The sequence below is a fragment of the Pundamilia nyererei genome, unplaced genomic scaffold, assembly GCF_000239375.1.
Source record: "Pundamilia nyererei isolate P.nyererei 1_Seehausen unplaced genomic scaffold, PunNye1.0 scaffold00084, whole genome shotgun sequence".
NCBI classification, from domain to species: domain Eukaryota; kingdom Metazoa; phylum Chordata; class Actinopteri; order Cichliformes; family Cichlidae; genus Pundamilia; species Pundamilia nyererei.
This window is the reverse complement of record NW_005187485.1, coordinates 1,593,334-1,609,529: the sequence shown is the minus strand read 5'-3', so window position 1 is coordinate 1,609,529 and position 16,196 is coordinate 1,593,334. Positions and strand designations below refer to the sequence as shown.

General features: G+C 44.4%; 1 protein-coding gene across 4 annotated transcripts; it reads right to left on the bottom strand.

Annotated features, from left to right (window-relative positions):
* Nucleotides 1–252: 252 nt before the first annotated feature.
* On the bottom strand, nucleotides 253–15,824 carry atxn1b (ataxin 1b). Of its 4 annotated transcripts, XM_005738529.2 has the most exons (4): nucleotides 12,138–12,522; nucleotides 11,160–11,297; nucleotides 6,533–8,600; nucleotides 253–4,948 (listed from the first exon to the last, which is right to left on the bottom strand). In XM_005738529.2, exons 3-4 carry the CDS (start codon nucleotides 8,336–8,338, stop codon nucleotides 4,253–4,255), a joined length of 2,502 nt encoding a protein of 833 aa, XP_005738586.1. In that variant the 5' UTR covers nucleotides 8,339–8,600; nucleotides 11,160–11,297; nucleotides 12,138–12,522; the 3' UTR covers nucleotides 253–4,252. The 4 variants fall into 4 exon arrangements, with proteins under 4 accessions (XP_005738586.1, XP_005738587.1, XP_005738584.1 ...); XM_005738530.2 differs by lacking the exons at nucleotides 11,160–11,297; nucleotides 12,138–12,522 and adding an exon at nucleotides 15,770–15,824; XM_005738527.2 differs by lacking the exon at nucleotides 11,160–11,297.
* Nucleotides 15,825–16,196: the final 372 nt, after the last annotated feature.

The following is a 16,196-nucleotide window of genomic DNA, read 5'->3' as shown; positions in this document are numbered from 1 at the left end:
ATATCAAAGCAGGAGAGTGGAAGCGAAGGCGTTATCGGATATCTCTCGAGTGGAAACATTTATCATATTCTCACAGATGGTAAGCCTCATTTGAACATGAAAACACAGCTGACGGACCCTTTCCTTCTACCTCTGTCACTCACAAACACAAAAACACCCCTCCCCACCTTCACCCTTACAATACGGTAAGCAAGGACATCTTGTGGAAAGGAAACATGAACAGACACGTGCTGCATTTATTCTTTATCATCTCTTTATTTCTTTGAATATATTTGATCAAATGTAAAATCAAACATTTGGAGTAAAGATTTAACAGTTTTCTGACTAGCAAATATCAACACCATCAAAATAAAGGAACATTATTGATACTTACTACATAATGTACGCATATAGGACATACTCTATCTTAGCTAAGATTTATCCAAACAGACCCAAATTACAAAATATTTTTTTTATTTTTTATTTTTTAGTCTTTGACTCCCGTTATTTCCTGGGTTTTTGAGCTGGTGCAAAAAGAAAATATCTTAGGTGAAGCGGTATCTTGTATCCTTGTCAAATAAATGATGAAGTATTTATAGAAATAAAATGTCACTTTAAAGGTCTGTACATGGGGATCAGTGTTTTTCCTCTCCACTGGCAACAAGGTCATACCAACGTTAGAATGGAAGACTTTGGCTATTTACAAATCGCTGAGATGTTGTACAGGTAGCGTACAATTCCTCCCAGACATGCTGTACATTACTTGTGTTTATCAGTTACGCTTTCACCCCTCCCCACGCACACACACACGCGCGCACACACAAACACACACACCCATATGTCAAAGTGCAATTCCATAGATCACCACAATGCAGCACCTATATGCCATATTCAACATTGTACAGAACAGCTGTGAAAATTACATATTCTAAGGGGCCCATCTTTAGAATATAAATTAGAGTTAAAGGAGTTGGATCTATATTATTACTAAACCTTTCCAACAGTGTGATATAGACCTACTTCACAGCAGCCATTCTGGCATGAATTAGCTGGAAAACGCAGGAGTTATTATTGACATTAATGAACCATCTGTTCTGTTTAGGTGCGGCGTTATAATTCATGTGATTTCTGCGTTTACGTGTCATTTTGTGTCATAATGGCTGCTGTGGGGGGAAACCAATGGTCTTGAACTTGCAGTAAAGCGCTTACACGTGTGGTTACAAGTGCAGACTAACCTTTCAAGTACAAACTCCGCCCCCGTTAGTGTGATGATGTCCACCTTTATTTACCTTTATTAATACACACCATTTAATTCACAGCACGCACAGCTGAGTAGAGGACTGACTACCAACAATAACTGTGTGACTCTGCAGGGCTTTTGACGTTAAGACTGGTAACATGTTTCTCTTATTGTCAACAAAAACACGTGAAAAAAACATGACGATTCGTAATCAAAGGAAATCGTGACTAACATTCAAACGTGGAGCTTCATAGCATGGGTTTCCGTGGCCGAGCAGCTCCTGTAGGTCCAATGTGCAGTGGTCTGGTACTTTTGTCCACATGGTTCAGTTCCTAATTTATGTCCAATGAAATATAAACTATGATTTAGCTTTAACACCAACTATTCAGTAGGAATGAGTATAGTTTGATGCCACAGACAGGGGGCAGCGAAGAGATTTGTTGACAATAAGAAAAAGTTTAAAAAAAAAACTTTTTTCCTTTAAACATTAACTTGACATTTCAAATATGTTTTTCCTGTGTCATGGAGTCCTTGCAGTTGAAAAATAATTTGCTTTAGGAAAATACAAACATGGGCCAGGCTAGGAAAAGGAAATGGATCAAACAGGAGCTCTGCTTTGTAACAGTGAGTAGGATATAAGACCACGTAGCTTTGGAGAACAGTCACTGGGCAGTGTTTAGCCTGAGCAGTCAAACACAAACAGAACAGTCTGGTTACTTGGGTTTACAATAAACACCTTTTAGGAGTTCAATGGCTATTATGAGAAACTGCAGTCCATATTCACACATACTGTAACGTTGCAGTGTGCAAATCAAACTACGTCTGAGGAGGCCCTAATTATGAAGATGTATAGCACATTCATTGACATTTGATCAATACCAGAAGTGACGGAAACGATAGGACCACTTGGTTTTGGTGCATTAATGGAATGATTGAAGAAGGAGGTGCCGTGGCACATACAGTACATAGGCTACATAAGGGTTAAATACACACTGTACACTTTCTAGATTACAATGCACTGTACATGATCAACACTAGCTGGCTAGTTAACTCTGCATTTCTCTCTTTCTTTCTCTGAATAGTAGCTCTATAAATCATCAAAAATAAAGTTTACCCAATGTGTGTTTACATTCCCTGCTCCGCTATATAATGCTTTCTCTCTCTCTCTCAGTGATAAACCTTTAGGACATGTGATGCGATGAAAAACAGTCAGTTATTCTCATAATATCTCATAGTAGCTGAGTAGGAGGGACACCGCCACCACACTCCATTCGGACGCTTCATCAAAGTGCTGCTGTCAAAACACACATGTACACATGACTGTGGACAAACAACATTGTTTCAGGCCGTACACACACACTCACACACACAGCATACACTGGCTGCTCACATGCACACAGACATATATTGTTCCTGAGTATGAATTGTAGGATATTTCTTTAGGAAAGAAATAACATGTCCACTAATCTACTGTCAGAAAGTAAAGTTTGCTGTTTTAATCGGAACAGCAGTGCTCTGAAATACATGTATGGGCTTAAGAAAGGCACACCGCCTTTAAGGTTTTTAACAGAAAAACCCCAAGAACCATGTGCTGCTGTGAACTACATACATACTATAGATCTAAGGCCATAGATTCTGTAATGAAAGCAAGCTCACTGCAATAATAAGAGAGCCACAGAGCTGTTCAGCATCGTTCAGTTTAATATTGTGCAGTTGTGGCCTGCAATATACTCTCTACACTCTTACTGGCAGCTGATTTCAGTTAGCTTGTACTCGTCCAGCACCAAACAGCAGACAAACGTCTCAGCAACTAGCTGGTGATGCAGAGATTAGCAAGCGCCAGATATACTCTTCAGGAAGTGGTTACAAAAAAAAGCTAAAAAGTATGATAAAGTGGACTTAACTTCTTCCTGGCTGTCTGAAAAACACTCCAAATGAATGTTGCTCTGTGTCTTCCGGGTGCCTCATTAGTTAATGCAGTTAGCCAGCTATGTTTTGCATTGCAGTATTAGGGCTCAATCCACACAGGAATTAGCTGAAACTTGAATTATCTCTGTTTGTATGGATCTGAAACACTGTACACAGCAGCCACAGCTAACGACAGATGTAATTTAGTGAAGCACGCAATCGCTGAAAGTATGAGACTAAAACTCAAGGTCAAGGTATTGAGGCAAAGTCACCAAAGGAACTTTACCAGAGGAATGCATCTATGTGCAGCTGCCGTCACCTTATCTTGTGAGTGGCGTGGCAAACGCGAGTCAGTACTGAGGACAGACTGAGTGGTTTACATTCAGGCCTTATCAGTCTTGATTTACAGGTTAACAACTGAGCTCATAGCTTCCAGCAACATGTACGCTTTAATCCTGTGGTCTGTTTAACAGACGTGGAAAAAATAAAATCACACACACAGAGACCAACGCTCAGGCACAAACAGTCAGTGACGCACACACACATACACAGACAAGGCCACCTGCAGTAGCATATGGATTTGTAACGGCATGAAAAAAAGGCCCAACTAAAACTCAGAGTTTATCGTTGTTATGACTGAGCGTTCTCATCAAAACATCAGAAGGTCTCTCTTCGACTCCCTTGCACCACAACACACCAAATTAACAGTGAATCACAACCAAACTTTCTAAACACTGACGTCAGGGTTTGTGCTCGCTCTTGTTAAATGGTTAACTGACCTGCATCCACCATGTTTAAAGTCCATCTCCAACGGAGAGCCAGCTTATGATATGTGACACGCAAACCAAATGACTCTCAGATGTGTGCCAGCCATTCGTACTCAACATTCACTCTGCATTCATTTTTGCTTTCAGCATTGATTGCACTGATCTTGTGTGTGATACCACTTATGAAGGTACTCCGCTGTCCTTAATTATATGTATCAGACTTGTATGAAAGAAAAGAAAACATGTAAATACTGCGTAAACTTAGTCTTATATTACAGTAGTCTGGATAGAGAGAAACAAGAAGGAGGTTGGGGGTGGGGACTAAACACAACGCATCTTGCAGGTGTTTAAAATTCTCTCAACAGTCTACTCTTTTGTTCAAGCATCTTTCACTCCCTGTACGTGAATGGCCCTCTATGCTGATTTTGACCTCGTGAGGAAGGAAGGAAGGTTTGGGCAGAGTCACGGGAGGCTCGTCCTCAGCTCTCTCAGTCTGGTCTCGCTCCGGTGCTGACCAGCGTCTCTTGCGGACTGCAGGTCTCTCTGTCTCACTGCATTGTTGTTTAGACAGAGTAGACATGTCTGTTTTCACTGATTCCTGTCTTATGTCTCCAGTCCCAGAGATTGCCAGCACAGGTCCAGCTCTGTAGATCCCTTCTGCCTGTCCTGGAAGTATTCCCAATCCTGCTGGTAGCTCTACTCCTGGTCCCGGACCAGTGGCCTGCTGCCTCTCCAGTCTGTCTCCATTGGAAGCCTTCATGAGAAGACCGTTGTTACTGCCCACAGAGTTTGCACTCATACTGTTCCTTAGATTGGGATCCATGTTGTGACAGGAGTCAGAGAGGTGGCCAGGCTTTAGCTTTTTCCCCAAAGCTGAGCTGTCTGTTAGAGAACCATTCCTCATGCCACGGAGGGTCAGAGACACACACACATCCCCCACACAGAGCTTAGCACAGGACAGCTCAAACAACTGTGTGGTCCGGTCAGGGCAGCACGATGACCAGCCCTGGCCAAAGACAAAGAAAGGATACTCCACCAGCACCTCCACACACACCTGGACAGGAGAACAAGCACAAAAGAGTCAGTCAAATTTCTGCAAAAGACACACAGAAAACCTTTAACCATCTATGCATCCACCTCAATGATCCATCTATATTCTGGACTGCTTATCCAAATTAAAGTTGCAAGGGAGTCTATTTTTTCTGTCCTGGGGTGAGAGGTGGGGCATACCTCGGACAGGTCGCTAGTCCACCACAGGAAAACAATAACCATCGTAAGCCAAATACATACAGCATGTTAATAATAAAAGAAAAGTAGAAAAAACACCAAAAAAATAGTTTAAAGTGGGTGGATTCTATTTTTGTTTCAGTGTCAGGGTCCCCGTAAGGTGGATGGTAGCTCACTGTCAAACTGTCACTGCTTACTGGGCCAGCTGGATTGAAGTGAGCCCCAAGAGCAGCAAATAATTCACTTAAGAAAGAGACAAAGGCAAAAGAAATTGGGGGAAAAAATTGAGTCATAGGGACCTGGAGTTGAAATGCTTACCTTACAATTAAAAAAACAATTAAAAAACAACTGAAAAACGAATGCTTGATTGCCTAAGTCAACGGCATTGGTAGATTTGCATCGGTAATGAAACATGACAAAGTTGTGTTTAGTGTGTGTTAATGATGCATAAACATCAGCTGTTCACTCTATAATATATTTAACATAAATCCATACTTAATGAACAACTAAAAAGAGTACAGCGACGCCACATCTACTGTATGATTCGCTTGTCTGCTTTTTTTTTTCTTTCCCTTCTTCCCACAGCCAGTCGAGGCAGATGGCAGGCCCTACATGAGGAGGGGAGTTTTTCTTCCCCACTGTACCCAAGTGCTTGCTCACAGATTTAAAGCACCTTTGAGGTGACTGTTGTTGTGATTTGGCACAATATAAATAAAACTGAACTGAATTGACTGAAATAAAAAGTGTTTGTTTGTTTTTTTAAAGTGTCAAAATCTGAGCATCAGTGACATTTTTCAATATAACGTATTTTAATATACACACATACATAATATATACATATATACATATATATACATATATATATACATATACATGCATACATATTCCACTCGAGCATGGATTTCTATGTTAGATTTTATTTATTTATTTTAGCTGTGGTGTCGTTTGTTGACCTTAATACTCTAGAATCAGTCAGGCTGAAGTCCATATGGCTTTTAAAACAACTGTAACATGCCCAGATTCACCCATCTATAAAAGTAATGACTTTTAGCCTTTCAAACATAGTGCTGTGTTGTGTAAAATCTATTTTTAGCATCTGTTCTAAAACAGCGAGTTAGAGGTTTGGAAAATAAAGATGCGCAGCAGGAAGAGTGTTTTTAATTTAAATTTAATTCATTTCTAAATTATGGATGAATTTTGAAACACTGCTGCTTAAAGTACTTTGCTGCTTTAAGCAAAAGTGGATTGTTACAGAAATGCTGTCAACGATTTCATGATTTCATTGTTTGGAAGCAATACAGATTTTTGCTGCCAATGTATCTTTTGAGATTTTCACCAGGGGGTGCCAAAGACTATAGATTGCAAAGACTCTTAAAAAAATAAACAATAAAATGAATGTGACATCATTTACCTGGGCTTTGAGCTCTCCTACAGAAAACTGTATAACCACAGCATTAGGACTTTGACCATTGTCAATACGCTCCACGGTGCTGGAGTCAATCTTGAGCTCGCTGCTAATCTCAGCGCTTTGGATGAAGTCCTCTGTCTTGAGGTCCTCCACACGCTTCAGCTCTCCATCGGCCAGCTGGATGATGGAGCCCCGCATGAAGAAAGGAGGAAGCGCCACAGGAGAGGAGGAAGCGGAAACCGAGGGGGAGGCCTGGATGGCAGCAGGGACAGAAGCGGGAACCGGAGTGGGAGTCGGGGAGGGAGTAGCCACCACTGCAGGAATCGGGTTTGAAGGCAGTACTGACAATGCTGGAGCCTGTGCAACTGCGTTGGGTGGTTGATTTCCATCTGGCCCTAGTGCCTCACACTTGGACAGGGCTGTGGCCAGATAGGCATGAGGCATGGCGGTGGATATCTGAGGGGTAGTAGTGGAGGTGAGGGCACTTACAGTACGACTAACCTCTATTTCTGTGCAGTTATTGGAACTGCTGACTGGAATGAGAAGGGACTGACCACTCGGGATGACCAGGTGCGGAGGCAGTGCTGCGTGGTAGCTGACAGTATGCTGGTTTGCACTTGTGATATAGCCAATGATCGGTGCCTGTGTGGAAGAGTAGAGACTGGCTGGCATCTCGTCAGGGGGTAGAGTGGTCTGGATGACAGTGTGTGGAGCAACAGACTTCACCACTTCTGACGAAGAAAAGGAGGCAAAAGACGAAGGTCTGGACACTGGCTTTCCCAAGCAAATCCCTCCTTTCTCAGTCTGGACTAAAGAGATCTTATTTGAGCCAGTTTCGTGCTCAACTCCATGGTTGGGCTGGGCCACAAGCACCAAAGAGGTCTGGAGTCCTGCAGGGTTTTGGCCATAGTCAGCAGGTAGGAGGATATGTCTGGCCTCATAACTCTGCACCTGCTGATGGTTTGCTGGCTGACTAGTGGCTTTTGCCTGTTTGGCTGCCTCCACTTCCCCATTCAGCACAGCCTTAGCGTGCCCTTCTGGTTTCTTTCCAGCAGAACCATCTGCATACTGGACCACGAGCTGGGAAGGAGCAAGCGTAAGCGTCTGGGGGAGGACGGCTGTGTGAGGGTGGAGCTGAAGTTGGGCCGTAGGTGAGGCGACGGCATTTCCGCTGACAGTCAGAGGTGCTCTGCTGTCCAGGTGGATGTACTGGCTGGTGACTTGAGGAGAGCTTGGGAGTGACACGGGGGCCAGTTCAGTGGGGGAGAGGCCTATTTGAAACTGCTGCTCCCCTTTGGTGTTGGGCGAGATAAGGGCAGTGGTGTAACCATCCAGCTGGGGACGCTGTCCGACTATGGTCGAGCTGTTTTGCACAGTATTAGCATTTGTTGAAATAATATGAGAGGATATGTATCCTGCATAGGGCCCAGAGCTGATGAACTGAACATTGGGTCCCAGTTGAGCAAACTGGATTGTTCCAGCTTGCTGGGGTAGGGCTGCGGGGTAAACTGCAGGCAGAGAGGCCAAGGGTAGGGCAGATATAGGTGTGGCTGAAGAAGGAATAGAAGTAGAGGGAGAAGAGGAGGAAGCAGAGGAGATGGGACATCTAGGGCTATCTACTTCCCTGGATTTGCAGCGTTCACTGGCTACACTGGCCAGCCATGCTAGGTTTTCTGTGTGGGGACTATCAGACGCAACTGCAGCAGGTGGTGTTGCTGTTGCTACTACCACTGGCCTCTGCTCCATAGCCAGGATCTCACGCTTCTTAGGAGGAAGGCATCCATTGCTTCGCTCTTGGTTAGATTTCATTGTGCCGCTGCAGTTTTAATATTCCCTGGCACTGCTTCTAGGTCCCTCTGAGGCTACTTTCTCTCTGTCTCACCTCCCCTCAGTGGTTATATGCAGGGCCAGCCTCTCTGGGCTTGGTGACTCTGCCTCTGTTGTTTGTTTTCACTGTTCAGGGTCTCACACCGGAGAAGACGGAGCCATTCCTGCTCACAAAATGAGCCCCAAAGACTTCATGAGGAATCATCTCTGATCGAGCCGCCTCTTCCACAATGTCAATGGGAATCTGAAGGCAGAGAGAAGCTAACGTCAGCATTTGTGCTAAACAAATAAACTGAAATTAGAATTAAATCTCATTCGTCTAATGGCACTGTAGAAATATCCCAGTCTGCTCAGGCAGCGATTATTAAACATATTTTCAAAATGCTCTGCAGAGGTGGAAACAAGAAAAACAAAACCACTACCCCCTTGCTTCCATGTTTGTGAAGCTGCTGCTCCATGTTTTGCCACTAGGTGGTAGCTGGTGTAAGCATTGCAGGTAATTCGTGTCGGTCTATGTGCTTGAACACAACACGTAGTGCAGTCTGTGTAGGCTACATGACGCTCTGTGAGTAGACTCCAAATACTATCTGCAAGGATCTACAAAGACTCGTCAGTCATAGTTCAACCCTCAGCCTGCCTTTCCACGAGCAATACACAGGAAAATACAGTGCAATGCTGTGTGTCACCATTTGCATAATGTGGAAAAGGTTTCTCATGTTTTCACCAGGCAGGAGTTTTCAGAACTGCCGTGTTTTCGTGTCTGTGTGCAGTCTCATGTGCACTGCTATTGGCTGTTATCTTGCTCCAGGGTCTAGTGTAAGAAAGCAGGGCAGAGTGAAGGGATAGCAGCACACAGAGAAACAGCCCCAGAGGACCATATGTTTTTGTCTTTACTTTAAGAGTCTAAGACCTTGGCATCATGAGTACTTTAGAAAATGAAGCAAAAACAATATGCACACAAGATTTCAACAATTTGAAAACTGATTGTATTACATTCTGCAAGATCCTTGATTTTTTTTATTCATCTATACCTTATTTATAAAGGGTATCAAAGTTCAATGTAATACAGGACGGAAAGCAAACAATGAATGAGTTTGGTAACAGCCCGGTTTAGCAAGAGGCAGAGTGAAAGCTGAGTTAAATGAGAAGTGAAACAATGTGTTTATTCACAGGAATAGGGAGGAAAGTTTGATGTGTAGGGGGTCGGTTAGTTAGTAGCTAGTGGAAGGTTCAGTTTAGATTCAGGCATCTGTACTCGCAGATATGATATCTGTAAAACATGCACATAGTGGGAGGAAATGCAAATTCCATAAATTCAAACCACAATAACATGCAGTAATTTGGCTCATATTTTGTGTTTCTTTTATTTCTTTTACTGAGAGATTTTTTTTTTCTTCAGGCTTATCTCTGGGTCAATGCACAAGACTCTGAGTTGTTCATTAGCCAGAGGAATGACTGAAATGGACTATATGACACACACATCCATCCATCCATTCGTTTTCTCTTCCTCCATTCCTTTCATAGAAGCTCCACTATTGGAAAATGCTAAAGTGTATTTTCATCTTACGGCCGAGGTTTACTACAGCAGGCAACCACAGACATGTTACATAAAAACAGAAGGAAGAAAAAAAGGAGGGGGAAAAATGCACAGAAGACGATCTTGGTCCCTTTTTTACTCAAACACATCTACCCCTGACACCAGCTTTGGCAAGGTCACTGTCTCGAAAAGCAGCAACAACCCCTGTGCAATTTATCTAGCCTTGCAGACAAGTAGAGCCACCAGATGTAACAAAGGGGGGGGGAAACAGCAGAGATAGAAACAGAAGCAGAAAAAGAAAGAAGGAGAATGAGGGGGAGGAGAAGGAGAAATGCAAAGCAAAACGACAGGATGTGGAAGGAGGCGAGGGAGCGAGAGGAGAGACAAAAGAAGATTAGGAATTGGGAAGAAGGAGGAATAATAGGGAATGAGAAGGAGACAGAGAACGCTGCTTCTCCTGACCCACATTGAGCAGCGCCTGCAGCATCAGAGCGCCATTGCCCCTGCCTCGCTGAGAGATCCCCGATCGGCGACGCAGCCGCCGCTATAGTCTGAGAGACACTGTGCGGCATCGCTCGGCGGCAACAACCCCACCTCAGCAACACCGTGTCAACACCGTAATGACATCACATCTGAAGCACAAGGACCTCCTATCATCACAGCAGCACTGGAAGACAAAGCCAGCACGCTTTGATTCTCAAACGCCACAAAAACGCAGCATCAGTGTCAACAGACTAAAACAGGAAGCTGTCTCTCCTCTCCTGGACACAGTACTCGCTACACACAGTTACACATACACACACGCGCATACGGCTCAGCAGCCAAAACCTCTCTAGATTTTCCACCGTCAGCCTATTATTAGAACACTGACACCAACAAACATAAGGCCTACGCGATACTATGGAGAACAAAGGCGAGCTTTCAAGATGTGAGTGTCACACCGAGCCACGCAGCACGGGATCCCCGAGTCAGTCTCCCGGACCGGGACGGACACCTTTAAGACATGCATGGAGGGATGACAACAGAGGGAGAGAGAGAGGGTGGACAGAACTGTCTCTGTTCCACTCATCACACTGATGCTTTTCAGCTCAGACTGAGTGATGGAGCCACCCTTTCCCTTTTTTTCATACTCCCACACACACTCACAAAAAGCTACATAAACCACAGAAATAGGTTTGTGCAGCGGTGTGTGTCCGGATGAGGTGATTTCATTCAGACTCTTCTGTGTGCTGTCTCCAGGTGAGAGGCCCCCCCGAGCAGACTTACATCTCCTCTCTTATGCAGCAGTTGCCAGCTCTTCCAGTCCCCCCGCCTCTTAACTTCCTCCGCCAGAGCTCCGAGTCTTCTCCTAGACCTACTATTTACTCCTTGCATTGATCACAGCTTCATAGCAGCAGCATTACTCTGGAGTCAGATTATGCAGAGAGGCACTGACATTATTTGATGACAATATCTTTTAGATCTAGGCAAATATTTACACAGAAAGCTAGTGCAATGACCCCGGGGTGATGAACCTGTTGTCAAGACTATACATCATGGCTCACCTGCTAGAGCAGACACAGACAGTTAGTGAATACCCTGCACAGCAAATGGCTATATATAGAAAACAAAAACATCATTATCAATCTGAGCTCTGGCATGAAACAGAAGGGGGAGGTATTGTGGAAGACAATGTGTGCCTCGGTTTTATGATTTGCTGCACGCAAATAGGACCTCACTTCACCTACTGCTGCTTCAAGCACAGGGGGAAAAAATCAATACAGCGTACTGCTTTTTCTAATATTCAAAAGAGCCATTTTACTGTCCTCTTCTCTGTACAACAGTGCCGCCTGTGCCTTTAAGAGGCGGACTTAACTGTGTGGCAGACTAAAGCAGACAGTAAGAACAGGCACTGGGGTTCAGGCTGTTTGTCTTCACAATGACTCCAGAGTTCTGCATCACGGCTTGACACACAGCAGACGGTTCATGCATACACGCGTCCCCTTCTCAGCGAGAACCCCTGCAAACGAGCGTGGTCACTGCTGTTCAGTCCCAGCGGCTGGTTGTGACTGTGGTCAGATCAGTGGGACTGATGCTGTGGCTGTAGCTGTAGCCTCTGGGGGGCTTAAGGATGACAGTGAGAGCGCATGAGTGTAGTAGCAGGGCAGAAAATACTACTATGCCACAAATCAAGAAGAAAAGAGAGACCCCCCCCCTCCTCCCTCCTCCTCCTCTCCTCTGTTTAAAGTACTAAGAATAGCTCACCAGTCTCACCACAGCCACTGCTTGCAGAGCATGTCCGAGGATTCTTCCTGCCTGTCAGCGCGTGTGCGTCTGTGTTAGAGACGTGTTTCCTAGTAGGACTCCTCTTCCCGTTTCTCTCCTTTGTGCTGCTCTCCTCTCCTGGAGCCTGTGCTGTAAAGCTGCTCCTGTTCTGCCTCCTTCTCGTTCCCTCTCTCTCTCTGTCTCTGCCTCTGAATTCCGGTTTTTGGAGGGTATGCTGCCCCTGCAACGAGCTGACGGTAAAGGAAGTTCCCCACTTCTAGAGCTCACACCAAGACCTACGTGCAAGGCTGCTCTAACGTGTGTTATGCAAGGCCACCAGACCGCCAGCTCCCTCTCTGCTTGGTTGCTTCTCTCTCTCTCTCGCTTTCTCTCTCTCTCACTCAGTGTGTGTTTCTGCCTCTCTCCCTCTCCCTCCCTCCCTCCTCTTTCTTTCTCTCGCAGTACTCCACTGACACAGCTCCTCCCCCAGCCAGCCTCATCAGCCGCATCAGGTATTCATTCAAAAAAACACACTCTACTTGGCTCAGCGCCCAGACTACGCTCACACAGAGAGAGAGCGAGAGCAGGGAGGGGGAGGGCGCAACAGACGGAGGGCGAGGGAGGGAGAGCTGGAGATTCAGAAAGGGTTTGCACAGGCAGATACTGCGTGGATGAGAACAACCGTGGGATATTAATGTTGCAAACATACATGCAGACACACACAAGCCAGCAGAGGATTGTGGTGCTCAGTACACTAAAGCTTTGTTAATGCTCCGCCTTGCACTTTTTCATTTTCATATGCATTTTTCCTCTTGTAGAGCCAAATCTCCTAATCTGCCCTATGAGCTGGTCTACAGTTTACTTTCTCAGCCTCTATTCAGCTGCAAAATGGCTCAGAGTACACCCACCATAGGTCTCCCCAGGACTCCCCAAAGATATTTCCCTTGGTGCAGGCAGGGAGGGCCAGTTGGCACTGGGGCCCTCCTCAAGGCTTCCTGCATATCCTGTGCAGTTCACAACAGAAAGACAAGGAGGCACTCAGCACCAGACCAGCCAGCTTCCTGGGCCTCTGCAGGTGAGGCAAGCAGGGGAGGCTCTTAGAGGATGCTGAATGAGGGGAAAAAACAGGCTATAGAATACAGCAAATCATTTCTACTGCATCAATAAGTCCAGTATTACACAGGCAAAATCACAAATATATATATATTATGTTATAGTTAGGGCTGGATCAGGTGACCCTGAATTCTCCCTTACTTAGCCTGCAATAGGCCTTGGCCTGCAAGGGCTTCCTATGATACACTGAGTGTCTCTTCTTCACTCACGTTTTTTCGCACATTGTGTTTTTACACACCACTCTTTCATCATTAGGTATTACTCATCTCTGGCTCTCTTCCACAGTGTATCTTCTCTCCTCTCTTCTTCCCCTTATACAGATAAGATAAGATAAGATAAGATAAGATAAGATAAGATAAGATAAGATAAGATAAGATAAGATAAGATAAGATAGAACTTTATTAATCCCTCGGGTGGGTTCCTCTGGGAAATTCGTTTTCCAAAAGCACAGCACCGACAGAAGTTACAGTTACAGAATATTATACACAATACAATAAACACAATAAAAATAAAAATACAAGTGAATTGCACATTTCAAGTATTGAGGTCTATTGCACCATTGACTATTTACTAAAAGTATTGCACAAGGTATTGCACAGTGAGGTGAAGAGGCACTACAGCTTAGTTGTTCCCTCCTTTGTCCCCCTGTTTCTCCTCCCTCTCCCCTCCAGAGAGGAGTTAAACAGTTTGATGGCGTGTGGGACAAAGGAGTTTTTAAGTCTTTTAGTTCTTGTCTTGGGGAGAAGCAACCTGTCACTGAACAGACTCTTCTGGTTGTTAATGGCCGTGTGCAGAGGATGCCTGGCATTGTTCATAATGTCCAGCAGTTTTTTTAGTGTCCTTTTCTCTGCCACTGTCACCAGAGTGTCCAGCTTCATGCCGACCACAGAGCTAGCCTTCCTGATCAGTTTCTCCAGCCTGCATGAGTCCTTCTTATATAGAACTTATACAGAACAATGGTGGCAGATGGCTGCCCCTCTCTGAGCTCAATTCTGCTGGAGGTTTCTTCCTGTTAAAAGGGAGTTTTTTCTTCCCACTGTCACCAAGTGCTTCCTCATAGGGCGTCACTTGATTGTAGGTCAGGAGTTTAAATCCTAACCAGGGCTTGTGGCATCTGGCAAGGCCCCCCAAGTCTACCTCGGTACAATCAAGAAGAATATGACTGAACACAGCTGCACATGTTAAGGAACCAGGACATTCTGATGAGAAGTGAGCTAGTGGAACAAGAAGGCATCACAACCGATGAGAATAGGGAACTGTTGGAATGCTACTGCAAATGTAATCCCAGTGTTACAGATATTTGCAATCCCAGTGTTGCAGGAAAAGGATGTGGGACCTATGAATATATATATGTATAAAGTTGTAATTTTTGTGTTGCATGGGTGAAACCATAAATGCATACTTTTCCATGTAGACATTAAACCCTAATATATTGCCAGAAGCTTCAGCGAGCTGGAAGACAGAGATACAAATGACCACAGGCATGCAGAAGCACATGCCAAATGTACAAACTGAAGCTGTGTTTTTCCAGCTGTTGAACCTGAGAGAAAAAGAAAATAAACTTGCAGTGTGTCTTTCTTGCCAAAGGGGTACAGCCTCATCTTCCTACAATGACTGATATTACTACCAAGACGCTGCCAAGCCAATGTAAACCTCAGGACCAACACTATCCCCACAGAAAGGGAACCGAAACCGCTGTGAAACAAGCATCAACAACAAACAGAGGTTTGCACTGCCATAAAATGGCTCACTGTAAACTGAAGGTCAGAATTAATGTCAGACAAGTGATCTGACACGCTGCCTTCCGAGAATTCACAAATCCAGCTTAAGTTGCATGGGGTGAAATAAATGTGCAGTGTATAGAGGAGATCACATCAAGCGTGAAGTCGCATAAAGACAGAGCTTTCAAATGTGTCTGGCTGTTTGTATCTCGATCAAAGGCTTCCTTGCATTAGTATGTCGGGAAAGCTTTCACCACAGATCAGAATATTGAGTCCCTGTTGACATCTTCACAGACACTGAATAATATCGGATGCTGATTATTGTGGTCCAACCCGATATGTTTGTTTTGCTAGCCTAGCTGTACAGTCTAAGTATTTCTAAGTATTTCTCAGTATGGTGCACACATAATGAGAGTGAGTGCATGAAACCAAATGTTTACACTGTAGTAGTGCAGTAGCGACAGTACTAGTCCTGGAGTACTTGCACTAGTAATAGATAGTGATTTTAGCAGCAGTATATCATCGTTCTAACAAAATAAACAACGTACCCTTTCATTTGTAAACACACACATGTTCCTATACACTGAGTCTACGCTCTCTCCTACTCACGCACTCTGTAGTTTTCAGCGAGGGGGAAAAAAAACCGTGAAAACTCAAGTGGGTTCCACTTGCTGTGGGCAATAACGCTGTGTGACCTTCACTCCAAAGCCAAACATGTCCAAGTACCAATTTAAGTTCTGGGGCAACTCTTTCAAGGTTGAGCTTTATATGTAAAGAGATGCATCATATTAGGCCTACCTTGAACCTGGTGGGTGTCGAAGAAACAATTATCCAAGCATCATTACCCGCATTCTGTCCTGCATCCACACCACTTACCGGGCATAAGTGAGCATCCACTACTGCGGAAGGCATGTCCAGACATGCAAAAGCGCTTCTACTACACACAACTAAGGGGAAGCCTGCACGATGCAAATGGTCACATGATTTGGGAAACGAAATGTATTTTTGTTTGTTTGTTTGTTTTTTTGTTTGTTTGTTTTTCCATAGTGAGTTGTTTTTGTAGCCATTAGGTCATTTATCGTTTCTCAAAATGTTCCCCAGAACATCTGTCCAAAGAGCTCAGCAGGTATAGGTGTTCCACACAATAAGTCACACTCAGATAAACCAGAGAGCTAAAACAGCACTGACATAATGCAATGAATATTTAGCCAAAAATCCCCCATCA